The sequence below is a fragment of the Cinclus cinclus genome, chromosome 5, assembly GCF_963662255.1.
Source record: "Cinclus cinclus chromosome 5, bCinCin1.1, whole genome shotgun sequence".
Lineage (NCBI taxonomy): Eukaryota > Metazoa > Chordata > Aves > Passeriformes > Cinclidae > Cinclus > Cinclus cinclus.
The window spans coordinates 62,287,296-62,314,151 of record NC_085050.1 but is presented as its reverse complement, the minus strand read 5'-3'; the positions used below and the strand labels follow the sequence as shown (position 1 = coordinate 62,314,151).

The 26,856-nt window shown below is 40.4% G+C and overlaps 1 protein-coding gene across 1 annotated transcript; it reads left to right on the top strand.

Annotated features, from left to right (window-relative positions):
- CDS1 (CDP-diacylglycerol synthase 1) lies at positions 1 to 26,610 on the top strand. Its single transcript, XM_062493883.1, has 13 exons — positions 1 to 75; positions 8,035 to 8,162; positions 11,209 to 11,305; positions 14,483 to 14,580; positions 14,878 to 15,017; positions 16,491 to 16,549; positions 18,888 to 18,970; positions 20,427 to 20,514; positions 21,568 to 21,636; positions 22,564 to 22,716; positions 23,313 to 23,432; positions 25,215 to 25,318; positions 26,481 to 26,610. The coding sequence occupies exons 1-13, from the start codon at positions 1 to 3 to the stop codon at positions 26,608 to 26,610; spliced, it is 1,344 nt and encodes a 447-aa protein (XP_062349867.1).
- Positions 26,611 to 26,856: the final 246 nt, after the last annotated feature.

Genomic DNA, 26,856 nt, shown 5'->3' with positions numbered 1-26,856 from the left:
ATGTCGGCGCGGCGGCGGCGGAGGGCGGCTGCCGAGCAGGAGGAGGAGGAAGAGGAGGAGGCGGGTAGCGACAAGGTAAGGACGCGCGGGAGCGGCGGCAGCGGCGGGTTTTGGGGCGGGGGGCAGCGCTGCCTCCCCCCGGGGCCCGGACCGCACCGCGCCTGGGGCTGCGCTCCCGGCCCCTCCCGGGCTGCACCGCCGCGCTCTCGGGTGGCGGGAGTAGAGAGAGGGCCAGGTGCCAAGTTAGGGGCCGTGGGCCCACGCGTGTTTCATCCTATTGCCGTTCCCCCGTGGCGAGACCGAAATGGGAGCGGCTCTCTCCGGGCCCGCAGCTAAAGCTCAGCGCCGTAGCTGCGTGTCGTGTCTCACCTCTCGAGGAGGGAGCTGATGGCGTGGTGTAACCTCAGCCGGCTGCTGAGCACCACCCCGCCCCTCCCTCACTCCCCCTCGCCCGGTGGGATGGGGAGGAGAGTCGGGAAGAAAGGTAAAGCCCATTGGTTGAGATAAGAACAGCTTAATAATTGAAGTGAAATAGTAATATTAATATTAATGGAAGGGAGATGACAAAAAGGCGATAAAATCCTAGGAAGTGCAAGTGGTGCAGAATACAATTATTTCACCACCTGCCCAACAACAAGCAGCAATCAGCCTTTCTCAGCCAATATCCCCCAGGAGAGCCTTTGGCCAGGTCAAGATCAGCTGCTCTGGCCATGCTCCCTCCTTCTTGTGCACCTCCTCACTGGCAGAGCACGGGAAACAGAAAAGTCCTTGACTTGGGCTAAGCACTGCTCAGCGAAGCCAACACATCAGTGTGTTATCAACATTATTCTCCTGCTAAATCCAAAACACAGCACTGCAGCAGCGACTAGGAAGAAAATTAACTCTATCCCAGATGAAACTGGCAAAGAGCACGCTTCGGTGTGGTTGGGCCAGTCCAGTAGCACTGGAACTAACTCAGAACAGTGATCTGCTCCATTTAAAGGCTGTGTCAGCACTTCCCCAGCAACTCTTCCTGCTTTATGGCCTGTTAAGTGATAGGCATTCACCTCTGGCCTGGAAAGGACTTACAGTATGACATTTTTGCTAAGGCAAGAGGTTTTTGAAATACTAAGTCTATGCATCAGGTTCACTACAGTGGCAAAATAGCCACAGTGCTGTTCTTTTGTTTGCTGTGGAGTTAAGGCTTATCTCTACAAAAGCTAAAAACATCATCACATCACAGTTGCTAATTGTCTGAATAAAATGAAAGAGAAAGTCTAATTTGGGTTACTGGAATTAAAGTTTAAAAAAAAAAAAAAGCTTTCTGACTGCTAAATTGAGGTAGCAATGCGTGTCTTCTTACTCGAATCAGTAACTGCTTAAACTTGCATGGATGTCAATGTTGCAGTGTGTAGTCTGCCTTAGGCATTGTGGGAAGGAACTGGAAAGCGAAGCTCAAGACTTCTTAGTCCATGCTTTGGTTGCTTTAACTCAAAGCCAATGAACTTGCAAATTTGTAGTTCTGTGCCTCACTGAGGGCTGTGATCACATAGGGTAGTGTTTAGACTATGGCTGTGCACAGTATTTCTCTGTAGATGAGAATTAACTTTTAAGCATAAGTTCTTTTCACAGTGTGCTCCAAAAGCTGTTTTTCTGTGGAGTTACTTTGGTTTGCTTTATTTTGCAAAGTTTATTTCTGAGGTGTGCAGTGAGCTGCCTTCAAAAAATTCTTGCAATTCAAAGCCTGTGCTCCCTAGACCTCCAAAAGGTGCCCCTAATCTTGGTTTACCTGAGTGATTTTCAGAGAGGAAAATGCTGTTCTTACTGACAGGCCTACTGTTTTTTCACTTGAGCTGCGCAACAGCCTAGTGTTTCATCTCATTTCAGATGATGTTGAGCAGACAGGAGGCTGGTTGGTGACAAGAGGTGGGTTTCAATGTGCATACATCTGTGTTCACTTGAACAGCAGATAAGGAAAACCTTTTCCACTGCACAAGAGACTTTCTCATGGATTATTTGTGGGACCCTCCGTGTTCCCACAGGAGTTGTTTAACCCGTCTGCAATATAACCTTGTAATGGCTCACAAGTGGCAGTAAGGATTGGTTTTATATATTAAGCTGGCTTTAGTGCCCTTGGTAACTGTAGAGATCAACTAGTGTTTTGTACTGAGGTTTCAATCAGTGGGTCACAGTTTGGGACTCTGTTTTGAGTAAGAGCACACGCGTAATGTCTGCTGTAGGTGATTTGATGAGCAGTATCTCCACCAGGATTCCCAGGTGTCACATTATACAGCTCCCTAGATGGTTATCACTGCTCTATTTCTTGCCTGAACTTTACAACAAGTGGATACTTTTATTTTCCTCTGGTTATTTTGAGGTGACCTTTTTAGTGTGGTGATCCTCTATTTGAACTCAAAACTGGCTCTTTTGTTGATAACTACTCAGGATAGCCACAATGCACTGCTTTTTAGAATGCAGCTGAGAAACATCACCCTCTCCATCACTTGTAATGAAAGAGAAAACTTGTTTCTTTGGGTCATATGTGCTTCATTCTGCTTCTGCTCTTGTTGGCCCAAACCAAGCCTCCCAGATATATACAGGCAACATGCACCTCTTTCTTTTTTTTCCCCAAATAGAGAAGCCCTCTGTGTTTGTTGCAGAACTCCAGAAACACTAAGTATATCTAAGGTTTTTCTGTATTCTACTTTGAGCCCTGTTTTCAGTGTACTATCTGGTACTTTTTATGTTACACTTACTATGTCCATAGACGCTCATTTCCTACTGAATTTGAGTGAAGCTGTTGTTTTGTTTTGTTTTTTACTCATTTGCATGCCTTTTTGTCACTAATTGGAAACAACTGGTAGCTATTTCTACATTGATATAGTTTCAAAGGAAAGTTAAATTCCTTGGTTTTTTATGAAGGAATATGATGTACCCTTTGTGAAAGCTTCCTGAAGATCCCAAGCTCTTCAAGTCTCAGTGTCACCAGTTGCTTGCTTCCTTGTTGAGCTGGTGACATTTTACAGAATTGCTGTGAATATGCCTTTGCCTTGCAGGGCCCTGCAATTTCACAGGTTTGTTGTTTTCATTGTATTGTCCTGTGGCATGCAGGAGTGATTTTGTTGTTGTTGTTGTTGTCACTTTCTTACTTCCTGCTGCTTGCCCTGGCTGCTCTTTTCCTAGGAATGTCTGGTCAAAGTGCCTTCATAAATACTCTGTGAGCCTTAGGAGAAAGAGGAATGACTTGGCACTCAGATACTTAATATGTATAAATCAATTAAAGATTTACAGGCTGATCTGCATGTGCTCATGATTCTTTTAAAACTTCAATTGTTTGCATTCTTTGCTAAAAAGCAGGAGACAGTGTTTTCAAATCTCCCAAAAAAAACCCCCCAGTGTATCCTGGAAGCAATCATACAGTTATTCCTCTTTCTACTGTAAAGAGTTGTCAGAGTAGGACAGGGAGGGGAAAATGTGATCATATTGCATTGCTGGCTTTTAATTATTTGTAACTAAAACAAGCTTGGAATCACTGAATGCTGTTTCTCTTGTGGTATTGAAAAAGCTGTTTCTGTTCCATGGGACAGCCCTTCCAGGGGATCAGTTGCCAGATAAGTTGCTCAGACCTGTGAAGCCCCATTTGGTACTTGGATCTTTGATGTCCAAAACCTCACAAACCTGCTGGGACATAAATTCCTAACTGAGGTATAGCCTAGTGTGGATCTGTTGGTCTGTAATGGATCACTTAGTCACTTCATTGGGATTAATTCTCTTGGAATACCCTGAAAATGGATCAGTTTAATTTTCACAGAGAGGTCTGACCTCTATGCTTTCTGCTACAAGCATGGTAATAATAATAAAGGCAGACTGTTTCCAAGCCTCTGTCTTCCTGGAAATGGTGGTGAATTAGTACTAATGCAGAGAGCAAAGGGTCTGTAGTTTCCAGTCATTGATTCAGTACGTGCAGGTCTCCCACCTGTGTTCCTGCATATGTCAGTCTTTAATAGTTTGGAAAAAAAGGTTTCATTATTCAGGCTCTTCTGATACTTTGATATCTTGGCTTCAGAGGAAGGTATCAAGGTACACCTAATTAAATACTTTACAATGTGTTCTAACTGAACTATTGACTTTACAATGGAACTTGTGAGGGAGACTGCAGAAAGATGGAAGATGGAGGAGAAAACTTACTTTGAATAATAATTAGACTTATAAAATGACAATTACTAAATTTTATAAATTATTTTGCTCATTAACTTTTTCACATAAATTGCTGGACAATGGCTGAGTTTTTTCAGTTGCTGTTCATGGAGATGCTACATTCTCAAAGAAGAACATATTTACTATCTACTTAGGAGTTTCTTATGGTGTCCTGGAAAAACGCCGTATGAGGGGAACATTGCAAGTGCCTTTGGAAGCAGAATAATTCTGATGCGTGGTTTGCTTGGCACGTATTAATTGTAATTAATTACAAAACTGCAATTCAGAAGTGTGGCCTTTTAAATGGAGATGTCTATTTTTTTCTCCGTAACACATGGCTGTATTTTGTGAGCTGTTGCAAAATGGCCAGTGAGCAGAAATCCACATGCAAGCTTAATTTATGGCAAGATGTCACATGTTCTGGATTCCTAGTATGGACGCTCAAGCTCTTGACTGGCTGAGTTTTCCCCTTTGCATGGCCAAGTATTTGTGGTCTTATACAGAAGATTTAGCACAAGGATGAAAGTCATGTCTTTCGAGAATACCAAACTTAAACCATCTATCCTTTGGGTGTGAATCAAGCAGGCAGGAGTGGCACACTCTCTGTGTATAAACAGTTCTGTCACCTGCAGTTTGAAAAGTCTAGGAAAAAAATCCAAACACCTTGGATGAAACACTTAATTTGGAGTTGGGGTTGAAGGGTTTCCTAGGCACTTAGGACAGTACAACCTGTGCTGGTTTCAATTAACCTTTGTAAACCTCATAAATACATGCTCACAGTGTGAAATCCACGGCAGTTCCCATGGACCTTCACAGGTCCTTGATGTTACCGTGTACTAAGCTTGGCCACATCTCAAATCTGAAGAGCAGGAGAAGGAAGGGCTGCTTGGGTTTGTGCTGAACTCCAAAACTGCTTCTACAAGGTCAAGCTGCAGTAGCAAGGCTCTTGATTTTTTTTGAGTGCTTTTATAGTGATTAACTTAGTGTTTCCTTCCATAATGATTGTTGTTATTTGTGGCTATAAACTGGAATGTTTGTAATCAATCATGTAAAATAATTTTTAAAAATTATTAGCAAGAAAGTCTTGTCCCCCAACAATTGGGTTCTAAGCACTTAATGATGCAGAAGACAATTAACTAGCTTTTAGTGAGCAATGTCCTCTTTGACTCCTGACTTTACAAATTAAATGCCTTATTCAGGAAATTGTTGTGGCTGAGATAGCAGTTAACTGGAAAATAAAGCATTCATGGTAATTTTTGAGGTATATTGCCAGGGAAGTTGAAGATAGTTGAGGTCTTGATTCCTGTTGGTTATTTTCGTAATGTGAGATGAAAAACATGTGCCAAGTCCTAAGCAATTTGCAGTTTGCACTAGCTAAGCTCCCATGAGCTACTGAAAATCACATCAGATAAAGACAGACTCCTTCAGGCTGGTTAGATACTCTGAAGAAAGCTGTGCACTCCTGAATTCAGATATTAGAAGTAGCAAATTTAAAATATTGCTGATAATGAGATGCTTCTAAGTGATAGTTGAGTGCTAAAGATCAGAGGGACGAAACTAAGTATGATTTTTTTTTTTAATTGTTTAAACACAATCATTTTCTGCAACACCGAAGTGGAATAAAAAAGTTTGGGGATATTCTTAGTTCTGCGTGCTTAGAAGAGAGAACATCTCTGCTATCTGCAAGCAGGGATTAATATTAAAGACGCTAAGTCATGGTCTTAGGGCCAGGATTACTGCCTATCATCTGCACATGAGATCTGAGCAGTGTCTCCTAGGGCTGCACAGACAGCTTGCTGCACTCCAGAGCAGGTCACAGGAGCTGGAACATGGCTTTGGGAGAGAGCTGTGATCCCCCCGATTGCATCTAGAGTTGATTTCCTAGGCTGTGAGAAACATCTCTGAATAGCAGCACTGTGGGTGTGGTAATTTTTTATTGATGTGCTTTTTCAGGTGTTCTACAGACTTTCTGAAGTCTGGACCACAGCTTATTTGCTCTTGTTACTTGTATTAATTATGGGCAGACTCTGCCTAATAATGATTCAGCTGTGGGGTTTCAAGGTCTGGGGAAGCACAGATCGCCTTTTTGAAAGAAGTAAATGGTGTAAAATCGAGAATTTCATCTCGGGTGTGTGTGTGGCACATCAAGTGAATGAAAAAAACCCAGGCCTAACTTAAAAAAAGAGAGGACACACCCACTTGCCTTGTGCATGTGTGTCGTGCCAGCTCAGTGTCTCAGGTTCTAAAAGGTTGCAAGCAATGTCTAAGAGGAAAGGATGGTGTTTTCCCTCGGATCAGTGTCCCTGGAGAGCCTGGGGGTGGTCGGAGGTCGGATCCTGCCTGCAGCACCCTGGTCAGCTCCTGACCCCTGCCCCTCCATGGGCGCCTCTGGCCGAGCCAGAGGTATGGGCTCAGCCCTTGGCTTTGGGCAGCCAGCTCTGGAAATCCTCATCTCCTGCCTCGTGTTGTCGACAGAGGTTACACCGAAGTGCAGCTGCAGGGAAAAAGCCCTGGATTATAAACAGAGCGACCACACTGGGCTTGGGTGGGATGGCTGGGGGTGTAGGCACCTAAATTCTGTGGTGTCTTGCAGTGGGGGTGAAAGAGAGGATATACCTCTGCTGGCTTAGGAAAAGTGACAAAAATTCTCACAACGAGGGAAGAAAGTAATATTGTTAAGGAAAAGTAGGAAAGAAGAGCAGAAGTTTCTGATTAATGGAAATAGAGGGGAATAGAAAGCAAGGAGAAAGAACTGGGATGAGGAAGTTGGAAAGAGAGGGAGACGGAAAAATAGCATATAGTAGTGGAGAAGAAAGTTTTAAAGCACAGTTGCTTAACAGTCCCCAGAACTGTTAAGAGCTGATGAACTTGAGGCAGCAGGGCAGGCTGGAAGCTGTTTGAGATTGTAAGAAGGTGAGGCAAGTCAGGGAGGTCAGGAGGAAGTTCAGGTCTCAGGAGAGCCAAGCACTGAGCTAGAGATTGCTCTCTGCATTATTGCTGTGCCAGGGCTGAGCGCAGCTTTCCAGCTCCCTGCAGCTGTGGTGTTTGCAACTTTAGAATGACTGAAGTCACCCTTAGTATTGGCTTTAACTGAGGGAAAAATAGTCCTGACAGTGTGCTCTGAGAGTTGGAGACAATTTGTACATTGTCACTAAAATTATTGCCTGTTTTGCATTTGGGTTAGACATACAGTCTGTCTAGCTGATGTCTTTCCTAGCAGTCCCCAGTGAATACTGAAGGAAGAATCGTAGTGCTGTAGCCATATACAAAATTATTTTCAGTAATACTGTGTCTGTGGGACACTTGGTCACTTCACAGTTTGGTTTGGGATTGTTCTTTTCAAGCCCTACCATGTATAAAACTGTTAGCAACCTCTTCTCATTGTGTAAAGGGACTGTTTTTTCATGTTTTACATTTCCTTATTTTTTTTTCTTAATGTGACATTAAATCTTTCCCTTATTCCATGGAAGGGTAGTTTGAGATGAAGATGAGGGAATGTGTTAGAGGCTTGGGGTTTTCTGGCTAACACCAGTATTCTATGTCAGCTGTAGTATTTCTGGGAACATATATCCATGAAAAAGTGATGCCTAGAATGGGAAGTTTCTTGAATACAGAAGGTAATGTCACAAAATCCAAGTACAGGCCTTCCTATAAACATTTACTGGCATACATTTGTCTCATACAGCATCTACAGTTCCCCTAGTGCACCATTGTTGCCTTTTAAAAGGGTAACGCAGATAGTGTCAGTTCCTAACTTAATGTTTGACACAGAATATTGTTGTCTGACAAAATAGCTGATAATCTTTCGTTTTATACTGAGTTTTCTGATAGTTTTATTTTTCTTTTTTTTTTTGATAGGAAGTGGATTTGGAAGAAAGGCTTCATGAGTTGGACCTTAGAAGTGATTCAGATGTTCCTGATGTTCCTCCACCAACAGACAGCACTCCAGAAATCCTCAAGAAGGCTTTGTCAGGCTTGTCTGCCAGGTACAGTGAAACAAGGACCCCTCAAATTTAACAGCTGGTGGCTGTTATATAAATTCATGTAGCTTATATTGCAATTTTAAGTCTTACAAATTGTAAGCTTTAAGTAAAGTGAAGTTTTAGGTAAGTAAAACTGCAGCTTTAACACTTTCATATGGTAGGTGTGAAAATTTCAAGGATTGATTGTTGCTGGATGTTATTGATTTATGATTTGATAGTCGTTCCAGTGAAATATTTTTTGCATACACCTGTATTTATTTTCTAAGTAAACACAGTTTACATAAACATCTACTGGGTCTAAGCATTGCAATAACATGGGCTAAAGAATTTGAATTACAGAATGATTATTTCTGGAGGTTGTAATAAACTGATTTCCTACCTTCAAGATTGAGAGGGGGATTGGTTTATGAATGAAAAGATGTGTAAATTCTCAGGATAAGGTTTGCTAGACTTTTGTGACATTTCCACTTCTGAATAATTTGCTATTCAGTGAAATATCATAGCTGATACGTCCGTACTTTTTAAAACAATGCTCTTTTTTTTGTCCTGATGTTTCTTTTTAAATTTAGGTCTCTACCTCCAGCCTCCCAGGAGCTTGATGGCCAACAAATGTGGGGGGATGTGTATGTGTACAGATAGAGATAATTGTGTGGACCTGCATATTCATGAAGGCTGTCAGATAAAGTTCCTTGTTTAAACTTTTTATGCACTCCCTTTACAACACCTGATGACCTGAGCAGTCAAAATCTTTTGGGGCAAGCAAGTTGCATTATGTTTTTCTTCACTAACGCAATGCAAGAGCATTTAGGTGATACATACCCAAAACCTGCCTACTAAAATGAATATGGGTGTCATATGTATGTTATGCTCTATATAATAAATCAAACAATAGTGTATATTTTAGAAGCAACTTACATCTTGCAAGAATCAAAAGAAGGATCTCTAATCCAGACTATAATTTGAAACTTTACAAATCCTTGTAAAAAAACTGGTCTCCATCAGGTATCTCCCAACAGTACTGTGAAATGAGATTTTTGCCTTGGTCATTTTCTGATCTGTTGTCTGTTTCTGTTTTGTCCATTAGCTATAAGCAGATGTAATATTTCAGGTTTTAAAAAGCCTGTTTCTAAACTGCACCAGCTGTGAGCAGAATGTGATCTTCTCCATTGCCATCACAGTGCAAGGAGTGTTTCAGAGTTCTTCTGTCATGTAAAATGTGGAAGCCTTGGGCCTCCAGATCAAGCTTGTTCCGAAGGGCATGGTGATACCTCAAAGCCTGCAACTAAGAGGTGCAGGTGGAACCTTTCCTGTTTTCATGTGCTTGAAATTTTTTATTGGAGCGTTTGCACAAAGGTGTACAAAAGGTGCTTTGAGAGAAAAATTGAATTCCTGGTGCTTTATGAAGGCTAGAATTGAAATTACCTGCCAGTTCAGCAGCCAGCAGTCCCAGCAGAGCCATCATTATCATGTGCAACACGAGTAGGTTGCACTGTAAGTCTCAGAAATATGGATATTCCTTGTATTTGACCTTTGAAAGAAATAGTATCTATAACTTTCTAGCGAAGAGTTAGGATACAATAAACTTGCCAGGTGGCTTCCTAAATTCTGGAGCTTCTTGTCCTACTGCAGTTGTCTTTCCTGCGCTGTGCTTGCCAGCACCCCCAAGATACCATGTGGTATTTTAACATTACTCATAAAGGAAGCTGAGTTCTTCTGGAGGGGGCTTGCTCACTATGATATGCCACCAGAGCCAAGCTGCTACTGTGTATTCCATATCATAGAGCAACATAAAATATGTTGTGATAAAGCCTCTTCTGCCTCTGTTCTGATACTTAAGGCAAATCCAATTAGTGGCTGTAGCTGCCATTAACCTGTCAGTGAGTCACATCCTAGAAAATCAAATTATTGTAGGTGAAGTTTACATTAGAGCTGGAGTCTGATTCAAGACTAACACTGAATCAGGTGTATCTCCTGATGAAGCAATGCAACAGAAGACTGATGCAAAGCAAAATCTTAGAAATAATATCTTCAAGCTATAGTAGGGGGCTTTGTGTTTAGCAGTAATTTGTGATTAGTTGCTTCAGCGGACGTTTAGAGGAAACGACCTCAAATTGTGCCAAAGGACATTTAGGCTGGATGTTACAAAAATTTAATTTAGGAAAAAGGTTTGGAATTAAACCTTTGGAGAGGTTTAATTTAAGAAAAAGGTCAAGCACTGGAACAAGCTGCCTGGGGAACTGGTACAGTCACCATCCCTGGAGGTATTTAAAAGATGTGTAGATGTGGCAGTCAGGGGCATGATTTAGTGGTGGACTTGGCAGTGCTGGGTTGATGATTGGACTCTATGATCTTAAACGTTTTTCCAGCTTAAATGATTCTATGATTCTGTAGTAACAGAAATTTTTATTCTGTTTTCCTTAGGTAGCCAGTAGCAGCTGCAAAGGCCTACAAGGACTAAAGAGCACAGCTAGTTTGACCCATCAATCCCCCATTGTCACATCTTCTCCTGTCCTGGTCCCAGTGCTCACAAGAGCACAGGACTGCTTCCAATAGATAACCCTCTCTCTGGTCAAAGAGCTGCTTTGCTGCTGTAGCAAGTTGATGGTCACTTGTTTGGAGGTTTTGTTGTGGGTCTGTCACTCCTCAAAGAATTATTTGCTTTTTACCTGGCAGCCTTTCTTTTATATGCCAGCCTTTGCATGGCTGGGCCCCCATCAGTCTTGCAGCTGAGGTGATGTTTTTTGAGGGTCCTGATGTCTTTTCGCAGCAGCTTCAATATGGGGTTGTACCAATTCATTGCAAACGATGTTTGGCAGGGTTGAGGCAGCACAGGGGAAGAAGAAAGGTGTCCAGCTTTAATTCATGTTACTGTGCATCCTGGTTAGTTGGATAGCTGCTCAATTCTGTGTTTCTTGCTATGCATTGATCAAACACAAAAACTTCTGCTGTTCACACTGTTTCTGATACAGTTTAATCTCTAGTTAGCAGAGGAAATTTTGAGAAATTAATTTTCATTTATAACTGCTTGCTTTTTTTTTTTTTTTGATAGATGGAAAAATTGGTGGATTCGTGGAATTCTCTCCCTAGCTATGATTTCTGGGTTTTTTCTGATTATATATCTGGGATCATTTATGCTGATGCTTCTGGTAAGTTTATTTAAATGCATTCTTCTGTGCAAGAGTTATTTGATCTCTTCATTGTTCATTCCTAAGCTGAAAGGAAGCTGCATGAACAATTCAGTGCAATTATCTTTTATTTCTGTAAATAGTTTTGAAAAACAGTTGAGGGATTCAAAGCTGGACCTTACAGATTAAGGACTTCTTATATATGTAATTGCATTTTGAGGTTTGTTTCTTTTTAATCAAAGTAACTCCAAAGAGTTAGTAAAATAAAGAAGTTGCCTTACTTAACTGTTATAATCCACTTCATTGACTAGTTTGTATCGTGTACTCTTGCATGTTGAGGTTTGTTTTAAAAAACAAACAAACATAATCAGACCAAAACCAACTCATGAAAAACCCCAGACCCACTAATAAGAGGAAAAAATATTTAAAAAATTAATTAAGAGACAGGTGCAATTTTGAGGCTAAGGAAAGAACGCAGCCCTGGCCTCTTGTCTGCAACTGGCATTGAAAGGCTTTCCTCAGACATGCTGCTTTAATTCCATATTTCTCTATGGGGCTTCATTGTGGCCTTGCACTTATCTGTGGGTTGGAGCTAGATCCCCTTCTGAAGTACAGAAAAAGTGCATTTTTAGTTCATGAACTGAAATACTGATGAGGATAACCATAATAAAAATTATAATATTCTTTGTACATGCTCTATAGCAGGTCAGCCTTTACTGCTTCTTTGCAACATTTTAATTGCTGGTATTTCAATGGAATTATGGTTTAACTATCTTTCCTAGTTTTGGCAAGGAACAGACAGGAATTTAGCTCTTAATGTGCAGAAATTGGTCCTTCTAGGTAACTGCTTCAATTTTTGACTCTAAATTTGTTCAAGTATCAAAATTTTTTCACTTTCTTTCTTGGCCTCCAATGAGGCAATTTTAGAAATTGTATTCCTAGAAACATTTAGGTTGGAAAATACTTTTAAAATAATTCAGTTGAACTGTTTACCCAGCATTGCCAAGTCAACCACTAGACCATGTCCCCAAGTCCCCATCTACACATCCATTGAATATCTGCAGAGGTGGTGACTCAACGCTGCCCTGGACAGCAGCTTGCAATGCTTGACAGCCTTCTTGGTGAAGAAGTTCTTGTTGATATCCACTCTAAACCTCCACTCCCATCTAAACTGAGGCCATTTTCTTTCACTTGTTACTTAGGAGAAGAGACCAACCCCTGTCCCTGTCTCCCAACTCAGGGGACAGGGTAACCAGCTCAACAACTGGTCTTACCATTAGAAAGGCAAAGAAAGCATTAAGGACCTCAGCCTTTACCTCATTCTTTGTTGCTGTGTTTCCTCCTGCATCCATCAAAGGATGGAGCTTCTCCTTAGTCCTACTTTTGGTTTTGATGTGTTTATAGAGGTGTTTTTTATTGTCTTTTATGGCAGTAGCTAGATTAAGTTCTCATTGGGCTTTGGCCCTTCTACTTTTCTTCCTGCCTAAGCTCACAACATCCTTGTAGTCATTCTGAGTCACCTGCCCCTTCTTCCAAAGGTCATAAAGTCTAGTGTCTTGAGAGGCTGGAATGCTGTTTTACCAGCATTATGGTCTGCATTACAGTTTCTACACCTGAATTAGTCTGGTTAATATTGCCTGTTTTCAGATGACTGACATAACAAACTACTAATTCATGTTCATTCATGGAGGATTTTGGTTTCTGTTTGTGAAGAAACAACAAAAAAAGCCCTTTTAAACTGCAGGAAGATTTTTTTTTTTCCCTGCAAGCCTTCCTTTAGTAGTCTGTTACATTTGAGAATTGTGATTATGAACAAAAACGAACTAATTCATTTGCAGGGTGATTTTGTGTATTCATGGTATACTGTGGTATACTTGTAGTTGTGGGCAAGCTGTTAAGACATGAACCAAAAAGTAATTAAAGTTAGTATAGAATTGTAATAGAGTTCTTCTCTTGTGCCATAAAGCAAAAAGTCTGTCATTTTAATATAATGAGCTGGTAATTAAGTTGATATTTGAGACTATGTAAAAAGGAAAATAGAGGGAAATTGTTCATGAATTGTTTAATTTGACTGGTATAAAATAGCTTGTATATAAGTAACAGTTGTCATGTTAAAACCAAATCTCAATACTGGGACTGAAAATGGCCAGAGACTTGTAGGAAGAGTTATCCAGTGAGGTTTGGAGGATGAGACCTGAGACTGCTCTAAAGAACTGGGAAGTATGTTCTGTATGTGCTGGCTACTCGGGTAAGAGGCTTCCATGGCTTGGATCCCGATGCCCTTTTCCACTGGAAGGTGCAATCGTGTTATGTTGCTCTTGCCTAGAGAATTCATAAGGTTCATCAAGCAGAAGAAAGAGCACAAGACAGGGGAGCTTCAAAGTGACCTCAGTGAGGTGGTGTAAGGCTTTGAGTGTGTGCTGGCATGTTGAGCGAGATGAGCTGCACGGATGAGCCACAAGCCTTGGTGCTGACACGTGCTGGCTGCCTGGAGCTTCTCACTCCACCCTCTGCACGGGACTGCTTGGACTGAGTTTGGCACTCCCATATGTCTGGGTAGGGTGATCTGCTCGGACACTGCGGGTTGGACAGAAGTGGCAGAGCCCTTTGAAGCCCAAAGGCATGACAGGACATAGTGCCTGACTCAGGGGAGCAGTGAGGTCAGCAAAACAAAGTGAAGGCCTGGGAGGGTGTGACATTCAGGCCTGGGTTAGATGAGCTTTGCCTCTAATCATAAATGCTGATTGCCCTTAATGAGATGCTTGCAAATGAAAGACCTGGGTGTCCAAGCTGTGTTGCGCAGCTGGTTTTCTCCATTAGGCCTGGAAAAGTATTTCTAGGATTAAATGTAAAGATAAAACTTAGCCAGAAGAAATAGGAGAGCTTTCTTTATAGGAAGCACTTCTGAACTGCTGCTGTCAAACTGTTTTAATGTCCAGGAGCCTTCCTTTATTTCACAAGTGTATTCTTGAAGCTAGCCCAATGTGTTTTTTTTTTTCCTTCATGTACAGTGCTTTTGAGATCTTTTTAAGTTTTAAATGGAGCTTATTTTTTCCTTGGATTTGCTTTGAAGCCGTTTTCTGAATGGAATTAGGGAAGACATTATTCTGAACTCTTAATGCAGGCTGCAGTGCTCCTTTCTTCCAGCAAGAAACAACTGCAGCATATTAAAAAATATTTTTATTTCACTTATTTTAGGTCTTAAGCATCCAAGTGAAGTGTTATCATGAAATCATTACCATTGGTTACAGAGTCTACCACTCGTATGATTTACCATGGTTTAGATCCCTCAGCTGGTGAGTAACAAGCCAAACATCAATAAGCCAGGATGTGAAACTTAAATCTTCTTCCTCTCCTGCTGTGGTGGAATGACACCTCTGTGGGTCACATGCAGACGTAAAACTTGACATCTGTCCCTAACACAGAATTTTATAGTTGTGTTTTTCCTGTGAACTTGGACAAATCAGTTGGCCTTTTATTACTTATGTTTTTAAACTTGTTATAAATAAATCCTTGTTTGTTGGTTTTATTCTTAAGAATTGCATTTGATACATATTCTTATTAAAATAACTGTTAGCTGTTGCATATTGCAGGTACTTTTTGCTGTGTGTGAACTACTTCTTTTATGGAGAGACTGTAGCTGATTACTTTGCTACGTTTGTACAAAGAAGAGAACAGCTGCAGTTCCTCATTCGTTACCACAGATTTATATCTTTTACACTCTATTTAACAGGTAATCACAAAAATGAAGGAACTTTTTGCTGCATTTGCATATTTAATCTAAATATCTATATAATTGTTCCCCATCTTTATGCACTTCCAGTTTCTTTTCTCTCTTAATGCTTGAGGAAATGAGGTATTTGCAGTTACTTTTTTTCCTGTGAAAAGATGAGAACAAATTTTGCATTCACTAAGAAGAAGAAAGCAGCCTGAACAAGGAGATGATCTTGAGACACTTAAGATAATAGTGCTCAAAAGAGGTTGGCAAGCATTAATTTTGATTGCTGAAGACATGGTGCTATTTTGGCAGGCTGCAGAGATGACTTGTGTGTGTATAATTGCTGTGCTGGGTTGATTCTTTACTGTGCAGGTGTTCTCCTAGGTCTCCAGTAATAGGATTTACTAATATATTTTTAAACTGATTAGTCAAAATGCCAGAGTCTTAATTTTGTCTGCAAGATACTCAGATACCTGCCTCATGGAAAAATTTCCTCCCTGTCCAAAGAAACTTTGTTAAAGCCCCTTTTCTAGGAAGAAGAGACACAAGTTGGCACTCTTGGGGGGGTATTGCTTTGTGAACATGTAAATAAATTATTTTAGCAATGCAGTTTAGTATAAAATTAAATCAACTGAAGACTCAGATTGGCTTAAGGGACAGGGGCCTGCTATGCTACAAATATTTCCAAAGTGTACTGAGAAATCTGATCTTTGATCTGTCAGTTTTTCTATTTTTGTTATTTTTCTTGAACCAAATAAAAATTCTGCTCAGTGCTTAGATCACAAACTTGAAACCGACTTTGCAGAACTTGACCTTTTTCAGCTGGCTTTGGCTTGGGGAAACTAACTTAAATAATGCTGTGTGAGAAGGTGAGGGGAGGACACGAGACTAGGGAAGCATGAGCAAAAGGAGGAGGCAGAGCATAGCAGAGCCCCTTGGCTTTGGGATTGTGGGGTCACTTAGGGGCTATCCCCTGGGTTCAGGGTCTTTTGAGAGCCTCTGGCCCCCTGTTGGTGCAGGAAGTTGCCATAGGAGAGAAGAGGTGCTCAATTAGCCACCCAGAAAATTCTGTTTGGTCAGCTGAATTCTCCAACACCTGTGCTTCACACTTGCATCCCCCCCTGTCTGGGGGAAAGGGACAAGCTAGTATTTTCATTTGTTTCTGTTAATTATTCAAATCTAGTTTGTTGACCTTGGCCTTTGAGTGGTTCTTGAAAGTGATGATTTCCTTTGCTAAAATTTGATGTCCGCAGTGGGACATTGTATGAGCCTAGATGGTTGTTCTTTACTGATGTTAGCTAAACTTGTGTTTAATAAACCATAATCTTGTATGAGAATAACTCCCTGTGCACTTTTAATTGAATATAAGCCAACACTTCTAGCAGCAGAGGGATTTTAACTGCTTCAAAGGAAGAGAATTACTGGTATATCACAGTTCAGTGTCATTAAATATAAGATGGTACAAACTGCACTTGCTTTGTTTTGCAGGATTCTGCATGTTTGTTTTGAGTTTAGTGAAGAAACATTATCGTCTGCAGTTTTACATGGTGTGTATTACCCACTTTGCTGTGGTCATTCACCTTATGAATGTCACTGGAAACAGTCATGTCCATATGCTCATAAAATAGTTTGGAAGAGAGGTGTGGAAGGTGTATTTAAATTGAGAGTAACATTAAATCAAGTCATGCTGGACTGTATGTGTTCACCTTCCAGACGATTATTATTATTATTATTATTATTATTATTATATCCAGGATGTCGCCTCTCAGTCAGTACAGTCTGTCCTTGGTAAGGCCTTGTGCATGTCCAACATGATATGTTTCCCTTGGTGATAAGCTGATATGAAAGAGATTGCTGGAGAGGGGGGGGATGCATTTCCCTGCCAGGTCTGAAGCCAAACAGTTCAGCGTTGTGTGGGAGGAAAGTGTTCTTGTGACTCAAGTGTTGCTTTCTAGAGGCCCCACTGAAGTACCATGAAGCCAACTTGATCTTAAGCCCCGTGTTGAATATTTGTTCTGTGACACTTCATAGCTGTTCTGCTCTTCTGCACTGTGGTGTCTCAATAGATATTGATGTATTAAAAAAAAACGGCATTCTCGTCCCTCATATCAGCCCACCTAATAATCAGCATAGTAGCTAAGCAACAGCATGAACCTTCTCCTTAGGTGTATCTTATATGTTGAAAACTAATTCTATAACATTACAGGTCAAAAACAAAGCTAATAAAACACCCAAAGCACCCCACTGACAACGCCCCACCTCTCACTTCTATATAGGAATGGTTAGAAATCCCAGGGAAACAGCAGTTCAGTACAGCTCCTGTCTTGAAACAACTTGAGCAATCAGGGCATTGCACAATTTAAAGATTTCCTAAAACTCTGGGAATGCTGTTAACCCTTCTGTTTCTGCGCTTTACCCTTGAGGATCCCCAATTCCAGATTAGGACTTAACTGAGCTTTGTAAAAAAAAAAAACAAAACAAAAAAAAAAAAAAAAAAACTTTTACTCAAAATAATATACCCTGTTTGTAGGAGAGCTTGCCTGACTGTAACATGCAGCCTTTCTAGAAAATATAGTCTATCTTCTAATCTGCAAAAAACCCCTCCTCATCTTCAGATTGGCAGAACCTAAATATATTAACTTGCCATGGCTTTTTTTTTTTTTATCTTTTTCCCCTTCTGGAAAGAAGGTGAAAATGTGTAGTGTCTGTTGGGTGACTTGGTGCCTGCCCAGAAAACATTAAAATGTGACTACCCAGGAATTGCAACAAAACAGAGTGAAGCCATATATCTACCGTGTGGCAATACAGTGTTTAGGAAGAAAAGGAGGGTCTATCCCATCCCTGGAAGTTGGATGGGGCCCTGAGCAACATGATCTAACTCAGGCACCTAATGGAAAATGTCTCTGCCTCTGGTGAGGGCGTTGGAACTATGTGATCTTTAAGGTCCTTTCCAGCAAAACTGTTCCATGATTTTAGTAGAGTAGGCATTTGGGTTTAGGTGGTGTTCCAATGTCACTGTGCACATACTAACAACTTTGCTGCATTTATTAACCAGCAGGTAATCTTTTCAGTAACATTTTGTCATTTCATGTACCCTCCCTCCACCTCCCTTTAAGGGTTCTCAGGCTGTCTTATCTGGAAGTAGAGTCTGCCATAGGTAAACACATGTGGTAAGAGAATTAAAGAAGTAGGACATTTTGAGTGTAAATGGCCCAGAAGTTTAGAGTGCTTAAGTTTGGTGTATCATGAGAAAACTACCAGTTCTTGATTTAAAAGTGTTTAGAAAATAAAATCTATTGCAGAATCTTTACTGGTAATCTGGAAACCACTTCACTGTACACTGACTCTACAGATTAAACACCAAGTACCTACAGTAGTACTGAACTAAATGATTGTTTAAATGACCATGCCCTTAAAAACCAACACTTTATTTTTGCTAATCCTGAGAATTTTCATGTTTCATAAGAATATTCTGTTATGAGAGACCCCCATCTGTGTAACATGACTATTTCATGAGTAGTTCATTGCCATTTTATTGTTACAGTTCTAACATGTCTGTTATATGTATATACAGAATATCACATTGCTTAAACTTCTTTGCTGCTTTCATGCTGGAGGTGTATGTCTTATCAAATCGGGTGTTAAACCACATGTTAAAAAATTCTGGGTGGAGGTAAGTGATGAAGAGACCTGCTGAAGTTTCAGCACTTGATTCAGAAAGCCAGCTCACTTGTGATATACTGTATGCACACGTCTCTTGCATTACCACTAGAACTGGTCTTCCCAGGGAGCTCCTCAGTAGCTCCTGTAGCTGATGTGCCAGGATTTATGGAGGTGTACGGGTCGGTGTTTTCACTAACTGTTGTGTTGTTGCATTGTTAACAGTTCGCATGGACTCATGTCACTTTGCTGATCACTGTAACTCAATCTCATCTTGTCATCCAAAATCTCTTTGAAGGCATGATCTGGTAAGGGGACAGTAACAAACTGATTTGTACCTCTGTTGAATTGAAAGGTTGGTTCTTTTGCATAGATCTGGTTAGGGAATAATTGTGGGAACGAATAAAGCAGTACAAGTTATAGGAGCATTAGTGTCTAATTGGAAGGGGATCAGAGGAATTGGGAGTGATGAGGTAAAGCATACAAGATAGGAAGCAGAAACCTCTTTATCTAGACTGACAGACACAAGTCTGATAGTTTTGAACAACCACTTCATTTACTTGCAGGGAATAGGATTGATTGCATGCTAGGTCAAATAGTTTCCACAGCATGTTGCTGAATGGATGAATATCCAGCAATTCTTTTGCAATTACTCGGGAGCTTCGGGTTGCTCAGAGCTATTGAAGTTGGACAATTTAATTTGAAATCCCCAATCTGGCTACGTTCCCTGCAGCCTGTCCTGTTGAAATAAATTCAGAGTACTTATTTTAAGAGTTTAAATCTTGGTTATGGTTGGGCAATCTTTGTGCCCCTTTTCCAGTGATACATTAAATTTTGGCAATGCTGTTAAACGTGATTATGTAAAGCCACTCCTCAGAGAGCGGGTGTGTTTTCCTACCCCTCACTTCTTCAGGGACAGGGTAAATTTCAAGTTGAGAAAGAAGGGAGAAGCACATGGAAAATGGTTTGTGTTCTTCCAAGGGTGTAATGCTCTATGTTCTCTTCTTCCTGATATATGTACATTTGGGGAGATTATTGCAGACAAGGCATATGTTAGAAAGAAAGGCCAAAGCCTTTGACAAAGTTTCTATATGCAAATTCTTTTTGTAGTGATTGTTTGTGTGTCAAAAGCTGAACCTAATTGATTTGCTAGCTCACTATTTCTTATTCCCACTCTTGCTATACAATTTGGCAGATGATCAAAAAAATCTGACTTTTAGCTTATTAATATATTCCCACTTTGAAAAGGAGAAAAAGAAGAGCCTAATAGGCTTGAATAACAACTTCAGATGCAGTCTGCATGACAAGAACACTTAAAAAGCTGTTCCAAATTGACAAGAGGGGTAAAAATATTCTTTAAAAACTTTAGTTATAATTTAAACTTTTTGAGTAATTTGCTTGTTTTGATGTTACCAAAAAACATTAACATGTTTATATTTGTTGATTTATTCTTACCTGAGCTACCAGTCTTTAAGTCTGATAGGAAAAAGCCAGCCTGCTCATGTTTTGAAGCTCATGCACCAAAATAACACTTTAACTTGAACTCACATGAATCTGTTATGATCTAGTTTGGCTGAAGACTAAAAACCAATATAGCTAAGTGTGGTGCTCATGGGGGAATGAGGTGAACAAGTTATGAAACGTAATTCCTTCCAAATACTGCAGAAAAAGTCCCCAGAAAGAAATTCTGCTCTTTCAATGTTTGTCCCTTGTTTAGGTTCAGGCACAGTTTTTCTCTGTGAAACTTTTAATGTCTTTCTCTAGGTTTCTGGTTCCAATTTCAAGTGTTATCTGCAATGACATTACCGCTTATATTTTTGGATTCTTCTTTGGCAGAACTCCATTAATTAAGGTAGGTGCTTAGGCACTTCCTTGCTAACAAGCTTTTACAATTTATAGCAATTTTGTTACTTGTTCAAAGACATGTTAATGGAAAAAAAATAGTTTTCCATGGTACTGCATGATTCACATCTTTGCTAAAAAAGCCCAAACTGACTGTCCTGTTCCTAAAAATTTGTACATGGGAAACTGGGATTAATGTGATGTTGGCATTACGGGATAATGCAGTTTGAGTTTATTGCATCATTGTTTATAATTGCATTCTTTTTGGATTTCAGATGCAGGTTTGGCTGCATGCTTACTGCACAGAAACTGTAATTTGAAATAAGCTATTAGGTCATAGATACCTGCTCCTATAGTTTACTGAGAAGGGCTCAAGCATTAATTTTCCTGTTCTGGTAGAATATGCAAGACCCCACAGAAGTTTTCATGATTAATTATTAACATTAATTATTTTCATGATGTTGCCACATTGACTTTTGGGGATTTAGTTGGTTCTGATAAGAAATGCTCTTAAACTGAAAATATGATAGAACTTGGTGGCAGCTTGGCACACTGATCTCTAGTTGTTTGCTGTATTGGCTGTTCAGTCTGCAGAAAGCTGGTGTCTCCTGAGGAGCATCCCCAGCAGTGGTTGTGTCACACCTGGGTTTCTGGCACTACCTAGATGGGCACTTGCTTGCAGAGCTCTCCACAGAGCTGAGGTGTGCTTGCACAAGTCTCCCAGTCTTGTACTTGAAGGGAGTTCAGCTGCTTAATCTGGGTCAGATGCAGCCAGAGGCTGGCAGCAGCCTCCAGACAGCAGCAGCAAATGGGATGGGAGCTGCCCCTTCCCTCAAACTGCCCAGGGCCACCAACCAAAGTTTGGCTTTCCCCCACCTTGCCTGGGACTGGTTGTGGCCGTACTCTTCCATTTATCCCATTCAGTGGCTGCAGCTGCTGACATTCAGTATTTCACACAGCCTTTGGAAAACAAACTAGGAGCTTAATTTTCACAGATCAAGAAATAGAGCGAAAAAGGATGCAGAGATTTAACTGATGGACTAACATTCTCTTTTGTGCCTAGCTGTCTCCCAAGAAGACCTGGGAAGGGTTCATTGGAGGCTTCTTTTCCACTGTTGTATTTGGATTTATTGTAAGTAACCACAGGACATTCATAGGACCAGAGAATGGTTGTGTTTGGAGGGGATCTTTAAGATCATCTCATTACAATCTCCCTGCCATGGACAGGAACACCTTCCACTACCCTAGATTGCTCAGAGCTCATCTAACCTGGTCTTGAACACTTCCAGGCATGGCAATTTCCTTGTATAAGTTCAGTCTTTGTATTTTCCCTTGAAATAACCAAATTTATCACTAATTTAATCTCAAACTCCTGAAAGCCTCAGAGTTAGGAGTTGTGGTTTTTTTTTGCCTAGAGAGTTCTGCCAATTCATAACCAGCTGGAAAGGGCAGGCAAGGTTTTAACCTCTTCTGACTAGATTATATTGGCCATTTTTTGCCATTTCTATGACAGTATCTGGAATAGTTTTATCTATTAGTTGCATCTCTATTTTGAAATTGAAGTTTATCAATAGCATTATTTATGCTTTGTAAAGTTCTTCTGTGTTACATGCTTTATAATGACATTTTTCCTGGAAAGCAATTTACTCTAATGATATGCACAGATAATACCAGCGTAAGTAATTTGTCACCGAGGTCAGCATAACTCATAATAGCCAAACTTAGTAGAAGAGATATTGAAATTTTAATGCACAAGTGAACTGCAAAGAATTGAGTGGAGGACATTTTTGGATTTTATAATACAAAATATACAGCAGATACAAATCTGAGAGATAGAGAAAGTAAAGCAATTTGGGAAATCATCAGTAAGCTCATTGAACATCTGCCTTGTTGAGGCACTCTCTAGTTTAAGCAGGCTGGTTTTTTTTCTCCATTCTGTGTCTTTTATTAGAAAGATTTTTATTAACCTGAGCTTGTAGCAATAAAGCCATTCATTCAAGTATGATTTTTGAGTGTAATAACAAACGCCTAATTCAGGAGTTCTTGTTTTGCTTTTCAGTTTTCTTATTTTTTGGCTCAACATCAGTACTTTGTCTGCCCTGTGGAATACAACAGTGAAACCAACAGATTTGTGACAGAGTGTGAACCTTCAGAGCTCTTCCAAATGAAGAAGTATTCTGTGCCACCATTACTTCAGGCTGTGTTGGGATGGGTAAGGAAAGAAAAAAAACAGCCTTTGGTTAAAATTGAAATTGTGCTTCCCAGCTTGAATGGGTTTCCAAACCATTTTAGAAGGGTATCTGAGTACTGATAAAGCTTAAGGTTAAGAACTGAATCAATACCATGAGCCTATCCATTGCTCATACAGGGGGTGTGGTCACCCAGTCTGAATCACTGCTGAAGTGACCCAAGGGTGACTTGAGTTCTGTGTTCTTGAGGCCTGCATTCTCTTTGTGCTGCACATGGGTACCACTTAAGCATTTTGCAGACTTATTTTTGAAGAGCAACCTTTGAATTTTTTGTGGGAAGTGGAAAAAGACTTGTTACGACCTGAATTAGTGGCAAGCTGAAGTAAGCCTGTAGAACTTTATTCTCTTCTCAGCTAGTGTGCAACTGCTGTTAGGATTGGTGTTTTACTCTCTTCACCACACAGCATCCTGTGTGTTAGTGTCATTACTTCCATGCTGAGTGAAGAAGTACTACCAGGAATACTTACCTCTAATGTACTCTCTGACCCTTTAAATATGTAAGCTAAAAATGCCTACAATTGTACATATTGAAACACAGTGTTAATTGTTTTTCTTTTAGGAAACGGTGAATATGTATCCATTTCAGATGCACAGCTTTGCACTGTCAACATTTGCCTCATTAATTGGGCCATTTGGAGGATTCTTTGCCAGTGGATTTAAAAGAGCTTTCAAAATCAAGGTATATAATGAATCCTGTAAGCCTCTAAATTTTGTTTTGGTTTTCTCTTTGGATTAGATAAATACGTGGGTTAGGGGTTTTTAAAATCCTTCATTGTAGCTGTGTTTCTACTAAGTTGAACAATGTTTTGGCTGGTTTTTAGTATAAGAAGCATGACTTAGTTTTATCAGATGTGTGTGTTTGATACTCTTCAAACTTTGCATAGTCAGCATGTGACTTGAGTGCTGGAAATCGAAGAATAATTTGGTTGCATCGCTTGGCCGATAATTACTCTTCCAAATCATGTTGCAGAAGTGGTTTAGACAAGCAAGATGTGAGATAACTGACATGAAAGGCAATCTGTAGATGCCTCAGAAGTGCTGACAGTGTTTTACCCTTCAGATTTTGGCTGGCTGGTTTTTGCTGGTGATATTGGTGTCACAGGCAGATACTGCTGTGTGAGGCTCACCAAAGCATGAGAAGTTTGGCTGCCTTTGCCAATACAGTGCTGCCTTGTAACAGGAGGGTGTATTGGCAAATTATATGACCTGCTACCCTCTGTTTATTGCAAGGTGTGCGCTGTCGCTTGTGGCAATGCTGTCCTTGGCTGGTATTAAACAGCGGGAGTTTGGCAAGAGGGCAGCCCCAAATTTCTCCTGACCTTCTTTATGTCTTGGTAGGACTGCTGTAATTCTTACCCTGTTGCTTGTTGTCATTCATGTTGTTGTCCTGTATGTCCACCAAGCTGGCATGTGCTTTGCACAGAAGTGTGTAAACCTGTTGGTGCTGGACCCCTGTACATGTGCTTGTACTCACCCCTCTTTCTTATGCTGGTCCCAGCAAATTGCTTAGCACTTTGCTGGCCACAGCACTCTTGTACCTGTATGGCCATGTAGCAGAAGACTGTTCGTGTGAAGATGGAATTTGGGGTGGAAAAAAATGCTGCTGAAAAGCAGCACTTATTCTTAAAGTAGAAGATTAAAAAGTAGATTCCTTTTAAAACTTCTGGGCTCCTAAGTGATGACTTAAGAACTGTTGGGAAGTCAGGGATGTTGTGGAATTGCTGCTGGAGGCAGTACACTTCATGCCTGGCACACACTAGGCAGGACTAGTTTAATTTGCTGGCAGTCACCCCACACAACTGACTAAGGTCAGGGTTTTCACTCAGGACATGGGTGAGTGTGGCTGACAGAAAGGTTGTCTGAAGGTATTTCGATTGATAAAGCTGTTCTATGGACAAGATAGGTAACGCAAAGGTAGTGTATCGAACTTTGTTTGCATCAGAAATAAAATTTTTAAGTAGTGATCATTTTTTTACAGTGTGTTTTTTGATTCTGTTAGATCCATTTATATTTTTTGCATGGTATGATTTTTAACTATGGTAGAGGATAAAGCAAAAAAGGAGTTAAAGAGGAGAATTGGATTCTGCAGAGGCAAGAAGCAACAGCCAGTAGCTTAAGAGGCTTGCTACAAAATGAAGTGTGTATAGGCTGAGAACACAAGTGTTCTCAGTACTGGCATACCTGCACCTGACCTACTGCTGTCCTTTTGCCTGATACTGCGGACAAATTCCTGCTTGTCTTCTTTTTCTTCTCACCCCTTGGCTCACCTTTGCAGTTAAAAACTCCTTTAGCAAAGGAGCCTCTTGCTAATTTTTGGCTCCATGCAGTGAAACCATGGCTTACTTGCAGCCCTAATGAGCTGCTGCCAAGTGATAACACTGTTGGTGTTTTGTGGGAACCACTGACCATCTTCCTTTTTTTTTTTTTCTTCATTCCCCTTCTTGTCCTTGACACCCAAAAGGATTTTGCAGACACAATCCCTGGGCATGGTGGGATAATGGATCGCTTTGATTGTCAGTACCTGATGGCTACTTTTGTTCATGTCTATATCACCAGTTTCATAAGGTATGGACTTGATACAGTATTAACTACTGAAGAATGCACAGGAGCTGTGCCATAATGAATGCATAGGGGGGTTATGTTAGCATAGCAGAGATTGCAGGTTGCTAAATAGGATTTATCCAACACTTCAAATACAGGACTATTAAGAAAACAGTGTCCCTGCCTAGGGTTTGTGTCAGGTTCAAGCTATGCCTTAGTGTTTCTGTGACTGCTGTTGAAAGTAACCTGTGTACCTGAAATAGCAGAAAGTTTTGTGTAGCAGTCTACTGAAAGTTTTACTAGAATTTACTGATTACAGAAAGGTGTAGGATGGGGTTTCAGACAGGAGGGTTGTGTAGCATCTGCATTCCCTGTGTGGTTCCTAAAGAGCCTGTGGGTTGTGAGACTGCAGTTCTTCCCATGAGTTTCAATATTTCTCAGTTGCTTGTCTTGGGATTTTCTGTTTAAGATGAAAACACTATAGTTAAAGAAAGGAGACAACTTTGTAAAATATTGCTCATCTTCCCTGAACCACACCAGCTTTCAAGAAGAAATAATGGGAATCACAATTCTCTTACAGCAGGCATTTTAGTTTCTTTGGCAGGGGTGGTTCAAGGGGCCAAATCAAGACATGCCCTTAGTTTTGTAAATGCATATGGTTAAATAATTATTAGATACCTAATCAGCAACAGATTCTTTACCTTATCTTTGGTTTATCTTAGAAGAAGATTGTAACTAAGTGGCTAGCTTAAAATGAGGCTGATATTTAGAAAAGCTTGGTTTAATGTGCAGTTTTCTTTATTGACTTGGCCAATTTCCCATTTAGTTCGTTAGTACATGGCTTATCTGGCAGGCAGCAGATACTAAATGAAGATCTGCTAAAAATAAACATCGATTATAGTGATAAAGGATGAATCAAGGAATCTTATTTGTTATAAGCCTTCTTAATATCCCCATTTGACAGCAAATAGAAATGCTTTTAGTTTCTGTTTATATTGAGCTAAGAGTATGCTTTGCCAGTAATGTCAGCCTGTGCATCCTGAGGAGACAGACTGGGAGAAATCTGTAACTTGGTACCCTCAAGAAAGGGAAGGCATTGTTTGGGCAGCAAGAAGAAATCTAAAAGATTCTTTAGAGCTGTGGTGACAAAAAAAAAAAAAACCTCTTTTTTTTTTTTCATTGACAGGGGTCCAAATCCCAGCAAATTACTGAAACAGTTGTTGATACTTCAGCCTGAACAACAATTAAGTGTGTATAAAACCCTGAAATCTCACCTCGTTGAAAAGGGGATCTTGCAGCCATCCCTAAGAGGGTAGTTTGTCAAAACAGAGGACTAGAAGAAAATTCCACCTACAAGAAGCCTGTGGAAAAATGTTCCAAAAAGTGCACATAAATAATGGCTAAAGGAAAAGTAGTTTGTAGTCTAGAAAAACTGAATGTTTCCTGAAATGAATGTGAATGCTATGACTTCCTACTAGGACACTAAAGATCTTACTCCTAAAACAATTCAAATGCTTACAAAGTAATGGTACACATGGTGTGTATTTTAGTTCCTGAGCTGG

Excerpts from the sequence above, each read along its gene's own strand:
- CDS1 (XM_062493883.1), top strand. The coding sequence starts at position 1 with ATGTCGGCGCGGCGGCGGCGGAGGGCGGCTGCCGAGCAGGAGGAGGAG. Across the intron at positions 22,717-23,312 it reads TTCAGGCTGTGTTGGGATGG|GAAACGGTGAATATGTATCC; the intron begins GTAAGGAAAGAA and ends TTTTTCTTTTAG. Across the intron at positions 23,433-25,214 it reads AAAGAGCTTTCAAAATCAAG|GATTTTGCAGACACAATCCC; the intron begins GTATATAATGAA and ends GACACCCAAAAG.